The sequence below is a fragment of the Panthera onca genome, chromosome C2 (genome assembly GCF_046562875.1).
Source record: "Panthera onca isolate mPanOnc1 chromosome C2, mPanOnc1 haplotype 2, whole genome shotgun sequence".
Taxonomy (NCBI): Eukaryota; Metazoa; Chordata; class Mammalia; order Carnivora; family Felidae; genus Panthera; species Panthera onca.
This window is the reverse complement of record NC_138347.1, coordinates 122,021,220-122,045,242: the sequence shown is the minus strand read 5'-3', so window position 1 is coordinate 122,045,242 and position 24,023 is coordinate 122,021,220. Positions and strand designations below refer to the sequence as shown.

The 24,023-nt window shown below is 35.4% G+C and overlaps 1 protein-coding gene across 2 annotated transcripts in view; it reads left to right on the top strand.

The window, feature by feature from the left end:
* The window catches only part of RASA2 (RAS p21 protein activator 2), a 123,019-nt gene that overhangs the window by 78,942 nt on the left and 20,054 nt on the right, over positions 1-24,023 (top strand). The window contains exons 10-19 of one of the 2 annotated variants that reach the window (XM_060638821.3): positions 5,022-5,178; positions 5,487-5,635; positions 6,269-6,383; positions 6,810-6,884; positions 7,584-7,707; positions 10,109-10,215; positions 13,658-13,741; positions 14,365-14,442; positions 18,066-18,139; positions 18,680-18,786. In XM_060638821.3, the coding sequence (XP_060494804.1) occupies positions 5,022-5,178; positions 5,487-5,635; positions 6,269-6,383; positions 6,810-6,884; positions 7,584-7,707; positions 10,109-10,215; positions 13,658-13,741; positions 14,365-14,442; positions 18,066-18,139; positions 18,680-18,786 (1,070 nt within the window). Of the gene's footprint in view, positions 1-5,021; positions 5,179-5,486; positions 5,636-6,268; positions 6,384-6,809; positions 6,885-7,583; positions 7,708-10,108; positions 10,216-13,657; positions 13,742-14,364; positions 14,443-18,065; positions 18,140-18,679; positions 18,790-24,023 lie in introns of both variants that reach the window. The other variant, XM_060638820.3, reaches the window with a different exon arrangement.

Below are 24,023 nucleotides of genomic sequence, written 5' to 3'. Positions count from 1 at the left end.
GGGGGGGGGTTAAACTTACTCACTTTGAAAATTGACGAATAGCCTTTGAGGCCTGTCACATCACCCACCCCACATCCCATGTCTTCTTTCACCTTCCATAAAGTAGCATGCATTTTAAAATGAAAATGTCTACACTCAGTTTGTCAAGTCTTTAAAACTTTATGGTATGCCACTTGGTACAAAATAAAAAGTGAGTTGTTATGCCGCCCAGGACCCCTCAAAGTGGACCTGAAATGTGCTACCCAGCCTGTATTTTTTTTTTTTTAACTTTTTTTTTAAGTTTATTTTTGAGACAGAGAGAGACAGAGCATGAACGGGGGAGGGTCAGAGAGAGCGGGAGACACAGAATCGGAAGCAGGCTCCAGGCTCTGAGCTGTCAACACAGAGCCCAATGCGGGGCTTGAACTCATGGACCGCGAGATCGTGACCTGAGCCGAAGTCGGACGCTTAACCGACTCAGCCACCCAGGCGCCCCAACCCAGCCTGTATTTTAAGTAAGACTGTTTCCAGACAGGCCCTCCAAGTTTGGCAAAACTTTGTCCAACTACTTTGGCAGGTTGTAAAGAACACTAACAGAAATTAGTTTTATTCCAGTAGATTTCTTTTTTTTTGCCAATAGTATTTTAAAATATTTTTAAGTTACCTGCCGAAAGTATAAGTGCTGAAATTTATATAGCGTGAAATAGAAACATCTGCCAATTCATTTATACTTCCACAGATATAAGGAAATATAAAAATGTGAATGCCATTTCTTTTTAAATTAGAAATTAAACTCTTAGGCTCCTTTGTCATTGGTAGAGCTCTGGCACCCCCTTGTGGGATTGATGGTAACTGCATGAAAACACAGGAAAAGCTTTATTTACCTTTAGGATTTCAGGCATATTCTTTCTAATCTTGGTAGTAGGAAAGAGGATAATTACCAATAATGTAATCCTATCATTTGAAAAGTTTCAAATTGCTTTCCTTTTTCACATAATTTCCAGTTAGTATTTGTCTATTGTAGTTTTTCTTGAAAACTGATTGTAATGGTTCCAGTTTAGTTTTATTTTCAAATTACAGCATGATTCAATCATTCCCCATTCATATCTTGAGCTTTCAGTTCCTTGGTGATGATGTGTGTTCTTTATTCTGAAACTTCTGTCAGATGTGAGTAGCTTGTTAGTGTTGATAGTAGCTAGTTTCAACTTTAACCTTGTAGATAATAGAATTTTACTTGATTTTTTTTGAATCAGTAATTACTCACATGCTTCACAGTTCAAAAGGTAGAAATCTGTGCCTTGTGTCAGTCCCTCAGCTAATCATTTCCACATTTTCGAGGCAGTCACGGTTTTGAGTTTCTGGAAATATTTTATGAAATACAACCCAATACATATATATCCTTTGTCCCCTTCTTTACACAAATGGGTACATACTGTATCCTGCTCTGCACCTTGCTTTCCTCACCTAGCAGTTTAGTAGAACGTCAGTAAATATTCGTAGACCCCTGGTAGTGGTGAAGAGTATGGACTCTGGAAATGTATTGCCTTGGTTCAAATCCCACATCTGTCATAACTTGGACAAGTTATTCCACCACCTTGGCTTTGCTTTCTCTGGCTATAAAGGGGATTGTACAAATAGTACCTGCCTCCCAGAGTTGTTAGAGGATGAAATGCACTCATCCTCATAAATGAAAGCAAGCTACGAGTGCTGTGGCCGTGGGTGTAGCTCATGCTCTCCTCATTATAGTGATTGCTGTTGTCGTCACCATTCCTCCACAGCAGTACTTACAGAGTTTCTGTCTGCATCCTTTGTTTTCACACCAGTATTCCATTGTTTGGAATGTTATAAAGAGAACCTTAGAGGCAGTCTTGTTCAGTCTCAATTCACCAGTCCCCTCCATGTCAGAGAATTAACGTGTGCAAAACCTTTTTATGACTGTAAAATTGGTACAGTAATTTTCCTCTCAATGATTCAACATATAAAAGAGACTGAATATGGGGACATTGCTTAAGATTTAAGATGGGTAGATACAATCTTAGGGAGGCAGAACCAAGTTGTAAGTGTAGTACAGGTAATTTTTTTCTACTACACATGAAAAACACTAGTTAAAATAGAAGGGGAATTTTAGAACAATAAGAAAGGATTTCAAAGAGGCAAACATGGGTAGGTACTGCCCATTTAAGTACAGTCAAGGGGGATGGAGATTCTGTTCTAGAAGTATTACTATTTCCTTAGCAAAACTACTGTCTTAGCTGAGATATTAAGACTATTTCAATCTCTCTGTTGTATCCCTGTACTCATCATAGTACCTTCTGATAACATGGCTTTCCAAATAGCTTACCAAAAGGTAAAAAATGGGTTAGTCAAATTGACTAAAAATTGTGTTAACAGATACAAAAAAGTATATTAGTTGCAGATGGGAGATGGTGATAATTGTTGAAGACAAGTGATAAATGAGGTGAGTCGAGGGTATTCATTATTAATATTGTCAGTCTTCTCCCTACTTTTGTGAATGAACATTTGCATAAGAAAACATATTGGTTGCAATAAAAAGTACAGGTATTTTTGCTGCTTGACTTTTGTATTTCTTTTCTTAAACTTAGAAATTGGCTTTCTGCTTTAAATATGTCAGTCTCTGTGCTCATCATTGGAGTTCAAGTTAAATTTAAATAAAGCAAGGTATCTGAATTTACAGGTCTACAAAACATATACTGGATTGTGGAAATTGACCAAAGTAATGCCCTTGTCAAAATGTTGGGTGATCAACCAACTAGACTTTTCCGTAGAGGTACTTCTGGGTAACTTTTGCTAACAGGCTTATTTGCAGTTATTTTCTCAGACAAATCTTTAAGTCATTATTTCTCAAATGGGAGAGTAGAAATTCTAAAGGCTGGTCTTTTGAGATAGAGATTCCTCTTTTGTGGGTAGTGATATAATTTCTGTATAATTTCTTCTCCCTTTATTATCATCCCCTCATCTTATAAATTTTGCTTGCTTGGTTCTCTGGTTCCCATTTATGTCTTTAATTATATCTTTCTCAGAACTAATGAATATTCTATTAAACCCTTGCTACCTTCTGTTTTTAAACAAGTTAGTGTATCTAACTATGGGAAGGCCATAGATGATAAATATCTAAATATCACCAAAAGTAAATATCAAAATTACTGATAGACCTTTATAAAAAGCATTCCAGGTAGTAGGCAAAGGAGGAATGATAGAATTCTAAAACTATCATTTTGCAATCTGACTCTAGGCAGTGCTCATTAATGACTGCTAATATCACAAAAGGAGCAGCAGACGTTAGTGACTTTTGGTAGAACTATACAACACTATACAATCAGTGAAATGTTCTTGCCAGAATATCAAATCTGAATCTAACCAAGCCTCTAGATCTAACTGCCATTATACAGGAAGTACAGAGAGGGCAAAGAACATGTTAGTGACATCATGGAGATGGAGTTAGATTTAGCATAATCCCAAATGTGGAAAATTCTAACTACCCAATTTCTTAGGGGGTAGAGGGAATCTATAGATTAAACTTAAGTGTCAACCAGTTACAGTCTATGGACCTTGGATTTGAACAAACTGTGGAAAACTGTTTATGATAAAGGTTAGGAGAGTTTGAACACTTACTATATAATGATGGTTTTTTAAAGTTATGTATAGTGATATATATTGAAATATTTATAAATAAAATTATAAGATGCCTCGAAATTGTTTTAAAATGAGACAGGAATGGGATGGGGAGGAGTGGAGAGAGGTATGGCTGAAACAAGAATAGCCTTGAATCAGTGATATAACTAAAGCCAGATGATGGGTACATGGAAGGTTCAGTATATGTTACCTTCTTTACTTTTGTATGTATTTTGAAATTTCCATGATACAAAGTCTTTAAAAATAACTAATAGTTTTATGATTTTGGTCCTACAAACTTCTCTTGATTCCTTTTTTTTTTTTTTTTTTTTAGTTTATTTATTTATTTTGAGAGAGAGAGAATGTGAGCAGGAGAGGGTCAGAGAGAGGGAGAGAGACAATTCCAAGCAGGCTCCACACTATCAGCATGGAGCCTGACATGGGGCTCGAACCCACGAACCATGAGATCATGGCCTGAGCTCCAACCAGGAGTCAGATGCTTAACCGACTAAGCCACCCAGGCGCTCGACTTCTCTTGATTTCTAAATAGTTCTCTTTCCTTGGAAAACTTTAAAGCTGTCTCTGTTTTTGCATATATATTTACATATATATTTTTTGCCTTCTACTTACCTGAAAAAAAATCGTGTAAATCTGATTTCTGCAGATAAAAATATTTTCAGTGTAGTTACACTGTTACTCCTTTAATAATGTAAAAAATAAGTTCAAATTTTTACATATATAAGATTTACTTTGTGTGTGGGTTTTCTTTTTTTTTTTTTTTTTTTTTTTTGAGAGAGAGAGTGAGAGCGAGTCGGGGAGGGGCAGAGAGATAGGGAGACAATCAGAAGTAGGCTCCAGGCTCTGAGCTGTCAGCAGAGTCCAATGCGGGGCTCGAACTCACAATCCGTGAGATCATGACCTGAGCCGAAGTCGGACACTCAACTGACTGAGCCACCCAGGTGCCCCTATAAGATTTACTTTAAAACAAGATCATTTATGCCTACTTGTCGTATGTCTTACCTATTTCAGCTAAATGTGTATTTCTTAAATTCAGTTGTTATTTTTGATTATGCATTGGATTTTAAATGTTTTACTTTTTATCATCTTTTCCTAAATCTGCAAACTAATCAAACTCTCATTCAGTGCTTTTGAGATCTTAATTTTTATATTACCTGTACTTTTTGTTTCCCAGATAAAAATCTATATAAAGCCTTCCATTTCAATATACAACCAGTATTAAACCCCTGAAGATTGGTAGTTGACTACTTATAAAGTGTCCTAACCTTAAGTGAACTTAAGTACTAAGTTCACTTTTTTGGTTTAGGCTTTTCATAGCTTAGCTGTTTGTTTACCTCATTGACTTAGATGCTCATTCTCATCTCATGGAATTGATTGTGTTTTTACTTTAGGTACTTGCTACAACCAAGAGACAATGGAAACAAGTCATCTAAAACTGATGATCTGGGGTCTCTTAGATTAAATATATGTTATACAGAAGACTACGTACTTCCTTCAGAGTACTATGGTCCTTTGAAAACTTTGCTGCTAAAGTCACCAGATGTTCAGGTACTTTAAAAATCTTAAGTGTATAATTTAATATGAAAAGGCTAAAGTAATTCTGTAAGTAGTTAGGAAAAGATTTCACAGTATCAAGTTTTATTAAAATAGTCAGTATATACATTTATCTGAACCACAGTACTTTGATTCCAGTAAGTGCTTAAAATTTCATCTCTGAGAAAAGTTTAAAAAATTAAATATTCTATGCAACAGTAATAGTCAATGAATATGCTTGAGTTGCTTTTACAGGCTAGTGATTGAACATTTAGTCATATTTCCTTGATTTTGTGCTTGTTTTCTGCCTTTCTATATTCTAGCCGATATCTGCCTCAGCTGCTTACATTTTGGGTGAAATTTGTCGAGATAAAAATGACGCTGTTTTGCCCCTTGTCCGACTGCTGCTGCATCACGATAAACTTGTTCCTTTTGCCACTGCAGTGGCTGAATTAGACTTGAAGGATACACAGTAAGAGTTATATTCAAATGTTAATTATGTTTGTTAAAATTGCATCCGAGTTTGCCAAATTGTTTTTGTAATTTGAGTTCTTTTGTATTGACCACCCTCACTGGATAGGAGTCTGAAAGGAACTGCTTAGCAAGAAATAAAAGGCAGTTCAAGTTAGCAAATGGCATCCACCAACAGCAACATTGACAGTTAATGAAGGATTTTTTTTTTATTCAGTATTGAAATTTCCTGTTACTAATCTTTGCTGCTGCCTGTAATGATTCACATGTCACAAATAAAATTCCAGGGTTATTTTTTCCCTTCACCCGTTATGTATCACCCTTATATACACAGGTATGACATTATGAAAAGCAGTCAGGTCACTTCCCCTTCCTGTCATAGTACTGTCTTACACACACGCACATACTCCACTTTTGTAGTTCATAAATATAGTTTGCTTTTTTTTTTTTTTAACTTAATATTTTTGGTGAGTAGTTTGGGTAAGTTTGAAAATCCTAATGGCAACAAGCTTTTAAATGGATGATAAAAATTACTAAAATTGTATGTATAACCAGAGTCACATATCTCATATTATTGGTTTCCTAGCCTTTGTTTACTGCACTTGGTTTCACCTTATTTCTGTTTGTATTTCAGAGATGCAAATACAATTTTTAGAGGAAATTCCTTGGCTACCCGATGTCTGGATGAGATGATGAAAATAGTGGGAGGGCACTACCTGAAAGTAACATTAAAACCTATTCTAGATGAGGTACCGAATATACCTCTGATAATAATAGTCTGTGTGGCCTTATGAAATAGTGTTCCCTTCATGAAGTAACCTAGTGACAGGAATGATACACCCGTTCATGTATTACTGAAAGAATAAGGGTGAACACTTCAGAAGCAGGATAAATGATTTACCTTTCCATCAGTGGATTTTTACTTGAAGGGCACATTGAATATAATCTACATAATGGTTGTTGTTACTGGATTTCTGTTTTTAGCTAGTTTCAGATACATGAGAAATACATTTTAACAGTTCTTTTGGAGTATTGTACACATTATCTCTGGATGGGGGTTATAAACTTTGTTACAATTTTAACTTTTTAAAATTATCAGAAAAAGAATAGTTCTTTTCACTTTGCAAAATTATTTGGAAAAGAGCAATTAAATGAAAAATTAATCGATTTTCCAGATATGTGAATCCTCAAAATCCTGTGAAATTGATCCTATTAAGTTGAAAGAGGGAGATAATGTAGAAAACAATAAGGTAAGTCCTTGTGATCTTTATGACTACATTAAAATGGGCCTTCTCCCATATGTGATCTTCCATAATGCTCTCTGGAAGGATGTAGTGCTTCTTATTCTTTACTTAATGCTCATACTATTAGCAGCATTTCCCATGTCTCGTTTTTAGAATATTGTTATTTCCTCATTAGGATTCACTTTATTTTTGTTCTTGATTATCTTCTCTTTGGCTCTGGGAACAGTAGTGGAGTAAGGCTGTATCCGGTTGCAGCCTCCATTCTAGCCATTCCTTTGGGGTCAGACTGATCAGGCTAAGTGGCACAATGACTTGGTCAATCAGCATTTTCGTTGTCTCTGGGAAAACAATGATGTGAGAGTCACAAGTTTTCTCTGCAGTAGATAAAATTGCCACAGTGTCCATGTGCCTGCATATCTGAGTTATTTCCCTGATTTCTCTTCAGATCATTTTATTCTCTGTTGCTTCTTGTGAAGTTTCTTCCATACATTCACCAGTTATATTTAGCTAGTCTCAATCTCATTTGTTAAATGAAGTCAGGATGTAAATTGTCCTTTAACTAAGTGAGTTTAGAGAAGGGAAGCAGAACTTTAGAATACTAGATAGTAGCTGCCAAATCTCATTTTCACTGCATTGTTTTCTGTAAAGGCTGTGGAAAATGTATAAAAGTTAAAATCCTGATGTTTCCCTTGTTAAATCCTACAGGAGAATCTGCGCTACTACGTAGACAAGTTATTCAGTACGATTGTAAAATCAAGTATGAGCTGCCCCACTGTAATGTGTGATACCTTTTATTCCCTAAGGCAAATGGCTACTCAGCGATTTCCTAGTAAGTGCCTTGTTTTACTAAAACATGCCATTTCTTTTTCTGTATTGGATATTGTTGTGTAGATTTACTGTGGATTTGGCTTATGTACAATGTTTAAGGTTTATAGGTACAATCTTTTCAAAATAAATACAGCTTTTTAATGAAACATCTACTTTTATTTCCTTACAGTCTCAAAACAAATTGTTTTCTTTCAATATAATGACAACTTTATACAAAGAACAAATAAAAAATCACCATTATTTTTAAGAAAGGCAAACATTTAGAACTGTAACATAATAAACATTTATACTAGGTACTTACGAGATTGTTAAATGTAATAAACAAAAACACCTTTGTAATTTGTACCAGCTACTTTTGTCACTTGTGTGCATTTAAATAATGAGAATTTTTAGTTCAGTACAACCATGACTGGATTTGACAGTTTGTGAATGCTAAGGTTTTGGTGGTAGGACAATTTTATAGAAATTACATAGAAATTTTATAGAAATTACAATTTTATAGAAATGTCTGGAGACATTAGAAACATCTCTGTTACAATAGACCTAGAATTTTGAGATACATATGTTAATCAACACATGCTTTAATTTTGCAAAAGTGGCTATGTCAAGGCTTTGTTTAGAAACGTTGCTATCTCTGATTGTCAATATTTGGAGTTATTCTACTTTTATGCATATCTGATAAGTAAATAACTTTGCTATAGCTGTTTTTCCAGATCTGCCTGTAATAGGGGGAGGGGAGAGGAGGTAAGGTAGCTACTTAAATTATTAGTCTTACCCAGCCGTGTGAGAGTATAAGCGTATTTCTGTAACCATCTGAAGAAATTTTGCTATTTTACCATGCTCTTTCAAGTGTATGAGTATGTATGTGCACACACAGTGTATACAGTTATCTGTCCCTCCACTAAATTTACCCAGTGGTAAAGTTATGGGACTGAATTGTCTAACTAACGTGTATAAATTCAGCCCTGGATGTCTTTGCTAATTCTACTAAAGACATAATCAACTTCAAGTAAGTATACTAAATCTAGTTTTTACAACACAAATAAGGGGAGCAGAGACATTAAACATATGGCAAGATGCTCACTGAAATTATACTTTTAAATAGTGAGTTAAATCATGACAAACACAATGAGTGTTTATTTTGTGAACACACACAGTCCTACTCTCATGCCTACACTACCATATGCATTGTCTCCTGCTCTCATGCTCACAACCACCATATGTGTGATCTCCTGTTCTCACGCTCACACTCACTCATGGGTACTGCTCCCCTTAGGTAAATAATGAAACTGAGATTTAGAAAAGTTATGTAACTTGCCCAAGGTCCAAGACATGGCCAGCAGAAAGAAGGGTCTCCAACCTGAGTCTGGCTTATTCCAAAGAATACAAAGCATACAATAGTCATTGTACTCTACACCACCCACTGATCTTGGCCTTAAAGTATGTTTAATTATGATTATAGAAATGATCTAAAACACATTTTATGGCTTTTTATAAATGCAAATGTGTCTTCTATTCTTTTTGTTGGCTTAAATGTTCGTATGTTTTCATATTCTCAGTAGACTACAGTAGTGATAGTTTTGTTGTTAGAAAACATTTCATATTTTCCCATTTGTTCTTCTGTTACCTTAGGAAGGTGAGTGGAAAGTCAGGGAGGAGACAATGAGTGGACAGCAATTACTAAAGCAGCACAGGTTAAATGACTTGCCCATGATTACCTGTTGAGTGACTTACAAGAGTTAAACCAAATATAGACCTTCTCCCCCCTCACCACTTGCATCTGTCATCTCACTGTCAGGTTAAGTGTTGACTCCAGTCTGAAACAAAAGCTGTAGGTGAAATGACAAAAAACAAAAATGGTCTTCAGTTCATCTTCATTTTTATATGGAATATTGATATCTTTTTTAAAGGAAAGATTTTCACTTGGTTGTTTTTATTGCATCATCTTTGATGTTATCAAGACTTTTGAGGGAAAATTGAAACAATATCCTAGAACTGAAAATAATGTATCCTAGTCTTAAGGGTTTCAGTATAACCACGAGGTAGTGCTAGATACCACTTGTATTGTTGGAATTTCAGGAGCCTCTTCTTGCAGATGAGCAAAGAGGTATTTTCCAAAGTAAAATATTTCTGAAGACCTGGTAGCTTTGCCTTTCATTTTATTAATTAATTATTTTTTATTGTTCCTTTCTGATTTTTTTAGCCAGAGGTTTAATTTAGTCATAATCATTACTTTAATTTAGTCATAATCATTACTACCATTTCATCAACTCAATCCCCACTAGACAAATTATATTGATCTCCTATTTAGTTTATGTTTTTTTCAATATTTTTCACTTTGTCATCTTTGTTTTTTAATTCAGTGTTTTTGTGCATGACATTTCACCATTTTTTTCCTGCAGATGACCCTCATGTTCAGTATTCTGCAGTGAGCAGCTTTGTATTTCTTCGTTTCTTTGCTGTAGCCGTAGTATCACCTCATACTTTTCATTTGCGACCTCATCATCCAGTAAGTGTTGTTCTTCTCAAAGCTTTATTCCATTTTTATTTATTTTTATTTAAAAAAGATAAAATAACAAGCCAGTTTCACTTGGCTTTCTTGTAACTGGTACTTAAATTTACTTGGCATTTTTCTTAGCCATTTCAGCCTTTCAGAGAAGGCTAAAAATTCTATTTTTTGTTATTAAAAAGATATTATACAAAAGTAATAAAATGTGGATAGTTGTTGAAGCTTGATGATAGTTGCAGAGAAGATCCATTATATTTACCATTATATTTGCTATTGTGTGTGTGTGTGTAAATTTCCATAGTAGTAGGGTTGTTTGTTTGCTTGTTTTCCATGAGTTACAGGTTTAGTTTAATCTTAAAGGTATTTTTAAATCTCACAGAAATTTGAAGAGATTTATTTCTGAAAGGTGTAGAAACTTTGGAATATAATTTGTTTGGTATCTCCACATTTTTACTTTTTATCCACCTGATATTATAAATATATGAGATTTAAAACTTTAAAAACATTCTGAAATCCTATTTATTTATATCTGAATGTGTACTGTGTAGATCTATGTGTTAACATTTTAAAACTCCTATTTTTGCTGTTTGTTTCCTTGTCATACAGAATATTTTTGCTGATTGATTTTAACCCTTTATGTTCTATTTTATAATCTTATCTAATTGCTTTCATTGCTAATTTGTGTAGCAAGTAATAGTCATAGCCAACATTTACTTAGGGCTTTGTACTAGGCCTTCTTCTAAGTACTTTGTGTTTTAACTTACTTAGTCCTCCCTGTAAGGTCAATTCTATTATCATCCCCATTGACAGATAAGAAAATTGCAATTGAGTAATTTCTCCATGGTCACACAGCTGATGAAATAGGATTTGATCTCACTCAATTTGAACTGAATTAGACTGGAATGCTGTCGTCTCCTTCAATCTTCCCAGTCTTTGAGCTCACCCCTGTTCTTTCCTGCCGCAAGGGCACTTAAGGTGTTCTAACACCTATAATGTAGCACACACTGGTGCTCAATGCTGATGATGTGGTGATGAGGAAGACACTCTCTGCCCTTAGAAAACTTCACTAATACAGGGTAGGGAAGGCACAGGGGTTTTAGAGTTAAACTGGGCTTTGAAGGCCACCCTTCCTGTTCACAGTTGCATGACATTGCCCACTCATTTAACTCTGAGAACTGAGAAGAACCTTGCTGCTGTTGCAGCAGCACACCCTTTCTTGCCAAAGGACAAACAGGCTGTGAGTAGCTGCAGCAGAGAGTGGGTCAGTGTCCTTTCGTTCACAGGACTGTCCTTTCTCCGGCCTTGTTACTAAAGCTGTGCAGAATTCTAGGCCACAAAAAGTTAGCAGCGGCATTCTGGGTATAAACAGAACTCCTACCTTTGAGTTTGTGACCCTCCCTTGTATTCAGACTTGGATTTGCATATTTCTGTAACAGATGTTGCAATAAAGTCCTTCTAACCACAAACTTTGTATTTTGGGTCACTTTTCCAATCAGTGTGCTAGAAGGACTGGTTCATACTGTATCATGTAACTTTATTTAGTTTGCTTTTAAATGTAAACTTATCCCCTCTTCTTAAGAACTTTCGTTCTAATTAGGAGAATAGGGCAAATACATAAGGTACATAATCTAAACTAGTACTTGATTAGTACCAAGGTAAGTAGTTTAGACAATTCATACTACAGAAGTTGAGAGCAAGGAGTAATCCCAGGGACCTCAGGGTGATGGAATTGTCAAGACTAGTATTGAAAGTTACAGAGTGGTTGGGGAGGGGAACCAGTTAAAGGTTGTTGGATTTACATTTAGAAGTTCTTTGAATTTTGAGAAGCCAGTTTTTGTAGAGTACAAGAAAATCAGATTGCAGAAGATTAAAAAATAGGTAAATGTAGTTTTTACATTTTAAAGCCATTACATGGCTTAAAGATATACACAAATTTAAGCATGTACATTTGTATACATATACATGAATGAATACTCTTTTTTTTCTTTTTTAAGAGAGTGTGAGTTGGGGGCGGGGGATGGGGAGAGAGAAAGAGAATCCCAAGCAGGCTCCACACTCAGCACAGAGCCTGATGCAGGGCTCAGTCCCATGACCCTAGGATCATGACCTGAGCCAAAATCAAGAGTCAGACGCTCAACCAACTGAGCCACCCAGGCACCCCTGAATAATTTTTTAAAAACACTAATTTTTGGGGACACCTGTGTGGCTCGGTTGAGCATCTGACTCTTGATTTTGGCTCAGGTCATGATCTCACAGATTTGAATTCGAGTCCCACATCAGGCTCTGTTCTGATGGTACGGAGCCTGCTTGGAATTCTCTCTCTCTATGCCCCTCCTCAACTCTTGCTCTCTCTCTCTCTCAAAATAAATAAATAAACTTAAAAAAAACAACAAATTTGAACAGGGAAGTCTTGATGAAATTCAGTTCAAATTCAGTTTATTAGCCATTGTTAAGAATCTTATATTCTTCAAAGGCAGAAAATTTTAGGGACCTTTTATACATATAATGGAATCTTACATGTTCTAGCTGAAATATTTCTGAATAACTATAAGGTGTGTAACTGTTTCATAAATATATCATAATGATCATATCCCAGATGCTCCATTTTTTTCCAGTTTGCCTTACATCTTGGTCGTCTCTTATCCTTCACATTCACTGTTATTTCCAGTGTGGGAATTCTAAAATATTGAGGAATGTAACCAAAAACCTAGAGCATTTCTGTATGTAAATTTTGATGGAAGATACTTGTTTATTTGAATCTCCAAAATAAAGATATTCTCTATGTGATAAGGAAATTGGTTATGCAGATACATGGTTTGGTGGAAACTCATTAGGTTATGTACATTTAAAATCTGGTGATTTCACTATATGTAAATTATACTTCAGTTTAAAAAAAAAAGGAAGGAGACAAGGACTCATCAGGGAACTGTTTAATTAATTTTACTTATATTTACTTTTTTCTGGTAGACAGGCTAAAAAATAGCTTGGATAACAGATCCGGGTAGTTATCCTCTGCTAAGATCCTACATGAACCAGGTGACTTCTCATTTCCTAAGTTTAGTTAGGTCATTGCTTCCATGATGAAAATAATTGATTGTAGAAGCTATATCTGTTATTGAGTAGGATTAGAAGGTGGGTGGAGTACAGAAAATTTGGAAACTGTCATTTTAAGTTCCAATGTAGAAAATGTAGACCTGCTTGACCTTTCAAGAGTGAGTGCAATTTGTTAGGTAATCCAACCTGCCATGTTGTGCAAAGCAACATATACACTACTGGTGAGTTGTGCCCATCATAAGCTAGATTTTTACTACATTAGTGATTTGAATCAACATTTTTGAATCACTGTTTTAAAGCAACGTAGCCTATTCACTCTATTCTACCTTTTACACAAATTCTGTTTCCTAAAAACTTAACAGTTTTGTGTCGCTTTTACATTCTTTAGGATGCACAGACAATTAGAACATTAACTCTCATCTCAAAAACCATTCAAACATTGGGAAGCTGGGGAAGTCTGTCCAAAAGCAAGGTAAGTCTTTACATCTTCTGCTTTGTGGCCACACTTCTGTTGTTGCTTTTTTTTTTTTTTTTTCAAGTTTGAGAGAGAGAGAGAGAGAGTGCAAGCACATGCATGAGCAGTTAGAGAGGCGGAGGGAGGGAGGGGGTGAGAGACAGACAGACAGACAGACAGACACTCTTAAGCAGGCTCCACACCTGAGCTGAAATCAAGAATCAGACGCTTAACCGACTAAGCCACCCAGGCGCCCCTGTATTCACACTTTTAAATGTTGTTATACCTTATCCCCCTCTCTCACTCATTCCCTTCCAAATTAAAATACGCATACACAGATGCAGTAGCTGTCTTTTAGATGGCTGCTGTGTCTTAGTCATCTGTTAAAGAAGTTTCATTTAAACTAATATATCTAAGTGGAGGAGAGAGTCTAGTGAACAGATGTAAGAACCTCTATTGATCTGTTCGTGCCATATCATCTAATAGCTGTTGAAAGAAATCCCCCTCCAAGTCCTATAACTCTCTTGAAATATATGATTGATTCCTTTTAGGCCTTAATCCTCAGCTTAAAAATACAGTTCATTATATTCTTAGTTCTCTACTTAACATATGTGAATTCTGTGTGGTTTTTTTTTTCCTAGTCAAGTTTCAAAGAGACATTCATGTGTGAATTTTTCAAAATGTTTCAAGAAGAACGATATATTATAGCAGTTAAAAAGGTATGATTGTTTTACTCTGGGAATAGTAACATTTCTTATCATAATAGCATTGGGGAAATAGCATTTCATATTATTCCTAGAAGTTAACCCTCAGTTTAAAAAAATAATGTTTAAATTGTACATCAAATGTAGAAAAGCTATCTTTTTCTTCCTTTCTTCTCCCGTAAAAAACTATGGGATTTTTAGCTGTGGAAATACCTAAATGTTTAACAACAGCTGCTATTGCCAGTGTCTTAGTAACACAAATTAGTGTTACTAAGCTAGATTTAGTGTTTCTTACCAGCAGCACTATCGACAATTGGGTCAGATAATTCTTGATTATGAGGGGCTGTCTTGTGCCTCTGTAGGCTGTTTAGCAGTATCCTTGGCCTGTACCGATTAGACGCTGGTAGGATGCTCTTAGATTTGACAGTCAAAAATGTCTGTAAACATTGCCAAAGTTCTGTGAAGGACAAAATTGCTTCTGATTGAGAACCTCTGATCTAGGGATAAAGGCTTAGTATGATGCTTGATGTATAGTAAAAAAATACATGAATTATCAACCATTTTATAAAATATAGTAGGCTTATGGTAGTAACTTAAGGCAAGTTACTGTAAATTAAAATGTACAGAAGACTACAGTATTTAATATCCTAACGTGAGGTTTATAACATACAAAAATTGCTGTACTTAGAAACTGATAATGTTTTGAAAGGATCTGTAATTCCTTGAGTCTTTTTTTTTTTTTTTTAAGCTTATTGATTTATTTTGGTGGGTGGGCAGAGAGAGAGGGAGAGAGAGAATCCCAAGCAGGCTTTGCACTGTCAACACAGAGCCCAACATGGGGCTTGATCTCACAAACCGTGAGATTATGACCTGAGTCAAAATTGAGTCAGATGCTTAACCAACTGAGCCACCCAGGCACCCAGATTTCTTGAGTCTTGAGTTCTAAATCATTCTAAATAAAATGTAGCATTATTGTAAAACCCTAAAATTTGTAAAGTTATTTTGAAGTAATCTAAACTTGGCTTGAAGGAAGTACTGTATTTTATTTATCACAATTTTGATTTAATGAATCAAAATTAGGCCAAATTTTGAAGATGTCACTCAATTTCTATAGCATGATTGATTCACAGTTGACTGCCAGGGGTCTATTTTGATGAAGTGTATGTTTGCACTTTTTTGTGTATGTGCTTAGAATTCTTATAGGGAGTCAGTAGATGAAAATGATGATTTTTTAAAAAATAAAACCAGTTGGAATTTTTCATCTAGAATTGTGCAAATTCAATCAAAGTCTTTTTAAGCAATCACTGAAGGCTTTTGAGGAGAAAGGCTTTCAAAAGGATAGGCGGAGGAAAAACTGCCCTTTTATTTGTAGGACATTGTTGAAACATCTGTGGGACAGCGTAGGCAGACTTTTGTTGGCAAGATTATGATATACTGTCTTTTGTTTTAGGGTTGTTTTCCCACTTTTTTGACCTAGGTTATGGTAGCAGCTGATTTTTTTTTTCCCCTGATAAAATCAGAATGTGTAGAGTTGATAATGTCAGTGGAGAAAGTAGTTAAGAGTCCCAGGAGTTTAGCCTGTTCCTGATCTGTCTGTCCTGTGTCACCCACTCGCAGTCTCCTGGGCTATCACCATAATACATTTCCTATGTCAGATTTGGTTCTAGACTCCTAAACCAGCATAGGATATTTTGCCCTAATCTAAGTTTTCTTTATTATTTACTTACTAAGTCTGGATATATGCATTGCTAGAAATTGTAGAAGCCTCTGAAGCCCAGTTTCTCATTTTGTATTGGTGTACTATTCCCACAGAGTTTAGCAAGGGTAACCTGGATAGTTCTATAAACAGAGTGACCATATAATTTAGTGTGCAAACCTCGACACTTTAAAGAGTGAAAATGAACACTGTGGATAATGTTGGGATCACAGCTGTAGACAGGGATGGCCCTGAGCAAATACCTATATTCACCCTGCCTGTAGTCCATCTTAATTATTGTGTTTTCTTTCACTTGATATAATTGTATTTACCTCCTAGCTCCATATAAATATAACAAATACTAGATGTAATAATTGTCATAAGTAAATAATAAGTATTTTTCAAGTAAACAGATCAGTGCCTTCAGGCAAATACTGAGAAATGAAATATTTAAGTAAGTCTGTGACCAATTTAAGTAAGTCTGTGACTCCATTAGTGAACAGTCCCTCTTTTGAGAACTGGAGATAGGATAGGACACTTCTTTAGTTCCCTTGTGTACTTGTTCTGTATCACCACATATAAAGCAAAAGAAACTGTTCTTGTTCCTTTACTTACCAAGATTTCCTTCTTACATGCTAGAAGTAAACATTAGAAAAAATTGTAAGTGTGGCTTCTGGTGGGCAGTCTATAGCCAGTCTTAAGAAAATATGACTGCCCACAATTCTACTTTAGATTAGGCATTTGTACCTCAGTGTTATCCCTATTGGAATGTAAGTTTTGTTTTTTTTGTTTTGTTTTGTTTTTTTGTCCCACGTGAGACAACATAGAACAGTATAAAGGAAAAAGCAAGCACTAAACAAGTAGGTAATTCATTTATGGGGCAAGATAGGATTCCTCTCTAAGAACAAGGATTGTTCCTTGAAATACTAATTTCTTTTTCCCATGAAGAGATGACCGCATGCCAGGAAGCTCTTGACCAGTCAGGGTAGCATATTCATGAAGCTAACTGCTCTTCACAGGGGTGGCCTGCCATTGCTAGAGATGGGTACTCCAATGTTCTTGAGCCACCATGTTCTCACATTCCCCCTAGGAAGTTTATAAATGGAGATTAGATTTCCAGGTTATTCCAGAGAACCCAGTTACACTTCAGTCATAATTATGGAGTACTATCTCTCCAGGCTAAAGTCAGTTATATGTAATAGAAGTTAGCAAAGTCTTTTCTATAAAAGAGTAAATATTCTTCTCTGCTTTTATTTTTGTTTTTGTTTTTACAGCCCTTTAAAAATATAAAAACTGTTCTTAACTCATAGGCCTTACAGAAACAGGCTGCAGGTTGAATGTGGCCCACTGAACCATAATTTGGTGATCCCTGACTTAAAATATAGGTTCACGATCCTATATCTAAAATCTTTGGGACCAGAAATATTTCAGAATTTTAAAAGATAATAGGTATATACTGTGTATTATATTACACCCTAGTGTGGCCCGGGGTAGCACCCCATAATCAAGCATACTATATAGTACAGTGTGTGAATATTCACAGTAAGTAGGATAAATACAGACTATTAATAGCCTTTGCTAGTTCAAGTTAAGTTGTACCCTCAAATGAGTTTTCTGTAAATCAAAAACAAAATAAAAACAACTCTTTTTATTCACAGCTTTATAGATTTCAGAGTCATAGTTTAGGGATCGTAGATTGAGCTATTTTTACAGAGAAATGTATTCTGAGTTTTAAGTAACTTGAGAATAAACTTTTTAAAATACGTAGCCAATGTGTAACTTAGGATTTCCTGTACAATTAAATATGTGTTTTGTTTTAGAAGTTATAATTATATGTATTCCTCAGTAAAGAACTTTACAATATTATTAGTGATATTTAAGATAACTGAATTTTTGATGTATGTTATCACAAAGTATAATTTTTGCCCATTTCCCTGTTTAGTTCTTGGATGAAATTTCATCTACTGAAACTAAAGAGTCCAGTGGTACGAGTGAGCCTGTGCACCTGAAAGAAGGGTAATTTAATGAATTTAGAGATTAAAGTCATGTGTCAGTATAGACGTTACGTAAGTACAAAAAGCAGGAGTCTGGAAGTGAGGAAATCCGGGTTTTGTTCCATCTTAGAACTGCCTAAGTAACATCCATCAGGTAAGTTACAGTAGCATATGAACCTCATGCCAAATGGGCATGATTCCTTGTCCATACATTCCTCGAGTAGTTTTTCAAATAGAATGAAATTACAGGTATTAGAGTAGTACTTTGAAAACTTCAGTCTTGAAGTAGTGTTATCATTGGAAGTTAAAGGGAAACTTCAGGTGAGTTTGGCCCTTTTAGGTCTGAATAGCACAGTTATAAATATTAAATTAGTTAAAAACTTTATTCCCTTAGCATGGCCAAAATAAATGCAAAAGTTATGGATGACAAAGACATTTTCATATATGTAATATACAATCTTACTCAGCCTTTCATGTCATTTAAAATCAAAGAACAATTCTTTGTTTTGGATGAACTACTTTAATATTTGTAGCTAAATTTTTACATCTGTTGTTTTGGCAGTGAGATGTATAAAAGAGCTCAGGGAAGAACTCGGATTGGGAAAAAGAATTTCAAGAAACGGTGGTTCTGCTTAACAAGCAGAGAGCTCACCTACCACAAACAGCCAGGTAGTTGTGTTTATGCTTTATTGTGGGGTCTTTTCCTGGTCCGCGGTGAAGATTTCTTTTTTGCTTAATGTAACTCCAGTGAACCTTTTCACTTTATTACTGTAGTTGATAGTTTCTCGCAGTGATGCATACACACTAAAGATATAGTAAATATTTGACAAATGACACCATGTAAATTCCATTTTTTTCCTCACATATGCTCTGTTGTCTAAAAAAAAAAAAAAAAAAAATCCCTGGTAAATCCCAGGATTCATCTAGAACTTGGAAATTTCTTTAACTCTCAGAGCCAAATTGGTAAGAATCAGTACTTAATAAATGAGAGTATTTCAGTGGTTTGCTGGATAACATCAGCCAGAGTTTTTCCACAGTCACACCACAGATTGTGATTCCTGTACAGATACCACATTCATTCTAGTCTTTTGGCCAAGCTAACTTCAAAATGGAAATTTTAGTGACTGACTTCCTGAGAAAGCACAAATGGGCTATTTGGATAAAGAAATCCATCTCTGAGGGATTCAGAGAAGCAAAGTTTGTCCTTCAGAGGACTGACACAGTGCTTAAAACCTCCACCTTTTAAGTTCATTCCCTTGGAGTCAAACATGATCCACAGAAGGCCATTAGCTCCTGCTGGTATCATAGCAAGAAGAACTTAATATCTAAATCATGGACCATATTCCATAGAACCCATTTATTCAAGGTGATCAGGATACAAAGAAATTTACTTAACCAAAAAGGCCATTTAAAGGAAGAATCATTTTAAAACAGACAAAAATGTGCATACATATCTTAAATATTTACATATTTGTTTGCCAGATCTTCTGGTAGAGAACCAAGATCTTTTCTTTGAATATGGATCTATAGATTGGATTTCCCTTTGTCTTTATTTTGCAAATATACCTATACTGTATCAGTTTTCTGGTTGATTTCTCCAAAGTTTTTCCAAATTTAAATACTTGAAAAGTAATCCAAGTACAGAATTTTATTAGATTTCATGATAGTCACCCCTAATCTTTTACAGATGTCTCACCCCCATGTAAATCAGCTTTATTTATACAGGTGTGGGTCTCCTTTTTTGGTGTTTTTCAAAGCACTCACCTGATTTTCAAATAAACAATAAACCTCTTAGTAAGGGGCACTTATTTTGTCACTTTACATATATTTAAGTAAATTATAATTAGAACATGGAAAAATAGCTTAAACAGGTTTGAAAACAAACCCAACAGGGTTGGCAAACAAAACAGCCTAACCAGTGGAAACAATAGAGTACAGGCTTAATAGATAGTAACCTAGCAACCACAAGCATTCAGCATCCCATGAGCATCATTTGTTAATGTTTCACAAGGACATGGAGAGTCTCTGTTAATCCATTAGCTCTGTTAGGTAAAGATCTGTTCAGAGAGCTTCCGCTATAAATTCTGAAATGGTAAAACAACAGCCGTAGGATACTTTCAAGAGAACGTAGATTCAGTTAAGTAGAATGGTTCTGTGGAGATTCTTAAAGAGTAAAGTGATAAGAAAACTTGTTTCATAATTCCTTATTATGGCTCAACCAGAATGACTACATATGACTAATTGTATTAGTAAGGTAGAAGAAACCAAAGGCATTTTTATTTGTCACCCACATAATTTGTTATGGCATATCAATAGTCAGTCATAATTTGTTATGGCATAAAGAGCAACACGTTACATCCTTAGCCTTGCAGACCATTTTTTAAGCTAAATATGTTTTGAATGTTTTAGAAGTTACAGCTTATGTTGAATACTAAGTAAATGTTCTCACATACATAGCAGCTTTGTAAAAAATAACTGTCATAATAAGCTAATTATGTTAGTACATTGAAATAAAATTTAAGGTAAGTTAGTTGTTCTCCATGAATAAATTAGCTATTTTTTCCTCATTTAAAGTATTTTCTAATGTAAACTAGTATTCTAAAGCCTTTTTTGGGTTTAGCCCTTTAAGAATCCGGTGATAGCTTTGGCCTCTTTCCTCCAGAAAAATACACATACAAACTGGACATAGAATTTTGCATATAATTTCAATGAGTCTGTAGATCCAGAGTTCATCTACGGTTCTTAAGAACCTCTGCTCTAGCTAGTGATCCTATGAGGACAAAATTCTATAGAATGATTATGCTGCCGTAGGTATAAAATAGACACATAGAAATTACATTGTTTTCAGACCCTAAGAAATTTAACCTATTGGAATGACTTTGGAGGAATAAGCTCTCTTACATGAAGTTTAAAGATTATTTACCAAAGCGTACAGTTTTAAGCATCCATGCTTTTTGTTTTAACTCTTTTGATGGATTTTTCCAAAATGTATTACATGCTTCCCTGCCTTCTAAAAAAGAATTCATTGAACGTAAGTGAACATTTTCTAGATGAGTTGCGGCTGCCATTGATAATATTAATTATTATGTAGTGCTTTGATTTAGTGATGTTTTCAGGGCCGCTTATGAGTGTGTGCAGCTGTTTACTCCCCAGCTAAAATGCCTTGGACTGCTGTGCTTTTTTGTGTTCCTGTGTTTGCTTTATATGGTTTTTCTCTATCCCTTTTATATTTAGGCTGTTACCTTAAATCTCTTGTGCTGTCAGTGAACCATAATGTAACATCACACTCCCACCTCCATCACTCAGCTCCATTTTTTACTACACATATACTTTGAGAAAACAGGTACTGTGTTTGTTAAAATTATGCTTAAAATTAAAAGGCTTTGATGGAAGACTTCAGGACTTTGCTCTCTGAAGAAAATGCATGGGCTTTGGATTTCTCTGGTTGTTCAGCAAATGTTTTGCTTACCTTTCTATTTCTTTGCTGTTTCTGGATAGCCAAGACTGCTAGTTCCACTTGTTATATGACTTTAGTGTGTGAAAGAATGCCTCCCAAATTTTCTGTAATATGGACACTAGTATTCTGAATCAAATATTTCTGCCACTTAGAATCAAACAGTAGTCTTTTCCCAATTTACTGGAAAAGGAATGAATAGAATTTTCTCAATTTTAAGGGTTTTTCCTAAGTAAGTTACTAAGTTTTTGATGCCTTTTTACATAAATGCTAACGAGATAGTATACAACTTATCTTCATTACAACTAGATTAATGAGACTGTATGACATTCAGCAATCAGTCATGATTATATTGACAGTTTTTTATGCACGTGTGCTTGTGATCTGGTTTTATATGCTATGTTGCAGTATAGTCATCTTCTATAAGTAGAAGTTTTTCTAGCTGTATACTGAAATCAGATGAGTTCTTGACCTTCCGGTCTCTTCCTTTTTCATCCAGCCATTCAGCTGCGCTTCACCAGACTGGCTGCTGCAGTTGCTTTAACTTGTGCTCTTTTACCTTCGTGCTTTTGCATGTGCTCTTCCTAGAAGTTCCCATCTTTCCTTCTTTACCTGTGTGATTTGTTGTCTTTTAAGCCTCAGATCCAGTATGAGCTCTTTATGGAAGTCATTTATAAGCTTCTAGACACTTCAGTTGAGCTTTTCCCTTATTGTGCTTTTTTAATCACCTTAGGAGTAACACCTGTCACACTGTGTGGTCCTTACTTTTGTCTGTCTCTTCCTCTAGTCTTTAAGAGCCTCTGTCGGGGGACCACATTTTTACTACCTTCATTAATACATGGAGTAAATGTTTTTAATAAATGGTGTTCTTCGAAGAATGCCATGTCTTACCATCTGAATTACGTTAAGAACCACTGCTCTTGGTTTCTAAAATTTCCACCAAGAATACTAATAATAGATTATTAGCAAATTCATCTCTGAAATTCCATCTTGTGTTCTCCAAACTTGATTAGATATTGTCCACTCTTGGAGACCTGATATACACAGATACATACAGCCTACACAACTTCCATGTGATATCAAATGTTCCAGTTCATATATCTGCGAACAATATAAAAGAAACTTAGATGGTGGGTTTTTTTTTTAATCTTTATTTATTTTTGAGAGAGAGTGAGTGGGGGAGGTGCAGAAAGAGAGGGAGGCAGAGAATTCAAAGCAGGGTTCGTTCTAACAGCAGAGAGCCCGATGCAGGGCTCAAACTCACGAACCACAAGATCATGACCTGAGCCAAAGTCAGACGCTTAACCAACTGAACCACCCAGGCGCCCATACGTGGTGTTTTAAACATAAACCTCAATAATACATTTAGGTTGACTTGATTTTCACCTGTTCATGTTTTTACACTCAGGGTTCTGCAGTATTTTTTCTTTGATAGCTAATGAACACTTCATTGTTGCAGTCATACATTCATTCAATAAATATTTCATTGAGTGCCTACTGTGTGCCAGATCCTTGGCTCTGGAGAAAACAGTAGTGAATAAAGCATACCATAATGTTTGCCCTTATGGATTTTCATAGCTTAAAAGGGATAAATAAAAAAAATATGTATTATATTAGATGATTATAAATGAGATAGACAAAAATAAAGCAGGTAAAGAGAATAGAGGATGATAGGCTTATGAGGAGAGTTGCAGTATTAAAAAGTCTAGCCAGTGAGGGCTTCGCTAAGAAAATGACATTTTGAGCAAAGACCTAAAGATGATAAGAGAGTAAGTCAGGTGGAAATCTGGGTTAATAGTGATGCGTAGTTAACAGCAGCCAGTACAGAGGCCCTGAAACAGAAGCATGCCTAGAGTATTCAAGAGATAAGAGAAAGCTCTTCTGGTTAGTGGGGAAAGAAAACATAAAGGGGTAATCATAGGAACTTAGAACAAAGAGGTCATGGGGAAGCTAGATATGTTAGGGCTTTGTGAGCCATTCTAAAACTTTTACTCTGATTCAAAGATGGAAAGGCATTGGAGAGCTTTAAGGAGAGGAATTAACATTATTAGACTTATGTTTTAATAGGAGTAATCATTATGCCATATGGAGAACAGAATGAAAGGGGAAGGAGACTAGTTAAGAGGCTAGGGGGCAACTCAGTGACTCAGTCAGTTAAGCATCCAACTCTTGATTTTGGCTCAGGTCATGATCTCATGCTTCGTTATATCATGTCCCATGTCAGGCTCTGTGCTGACAGTGCGGAGCCTGCTTGGGATTGTCTTTCCTCTCTTTATTTGCCCCTCCCTCACTCACACTCTTTCTCTCTCTCAAAAATAAGTAAACATTAAAAAAAAAAAAAAAAAAAAGGGTATTGCAGTAATTCAGGGGAACAGAGATAATGGCTTGGACCAGTTGGTAGCAGTGGAGGTGATAAAAATGGATCACATTCTGGATCTTTTTGAATGATAGT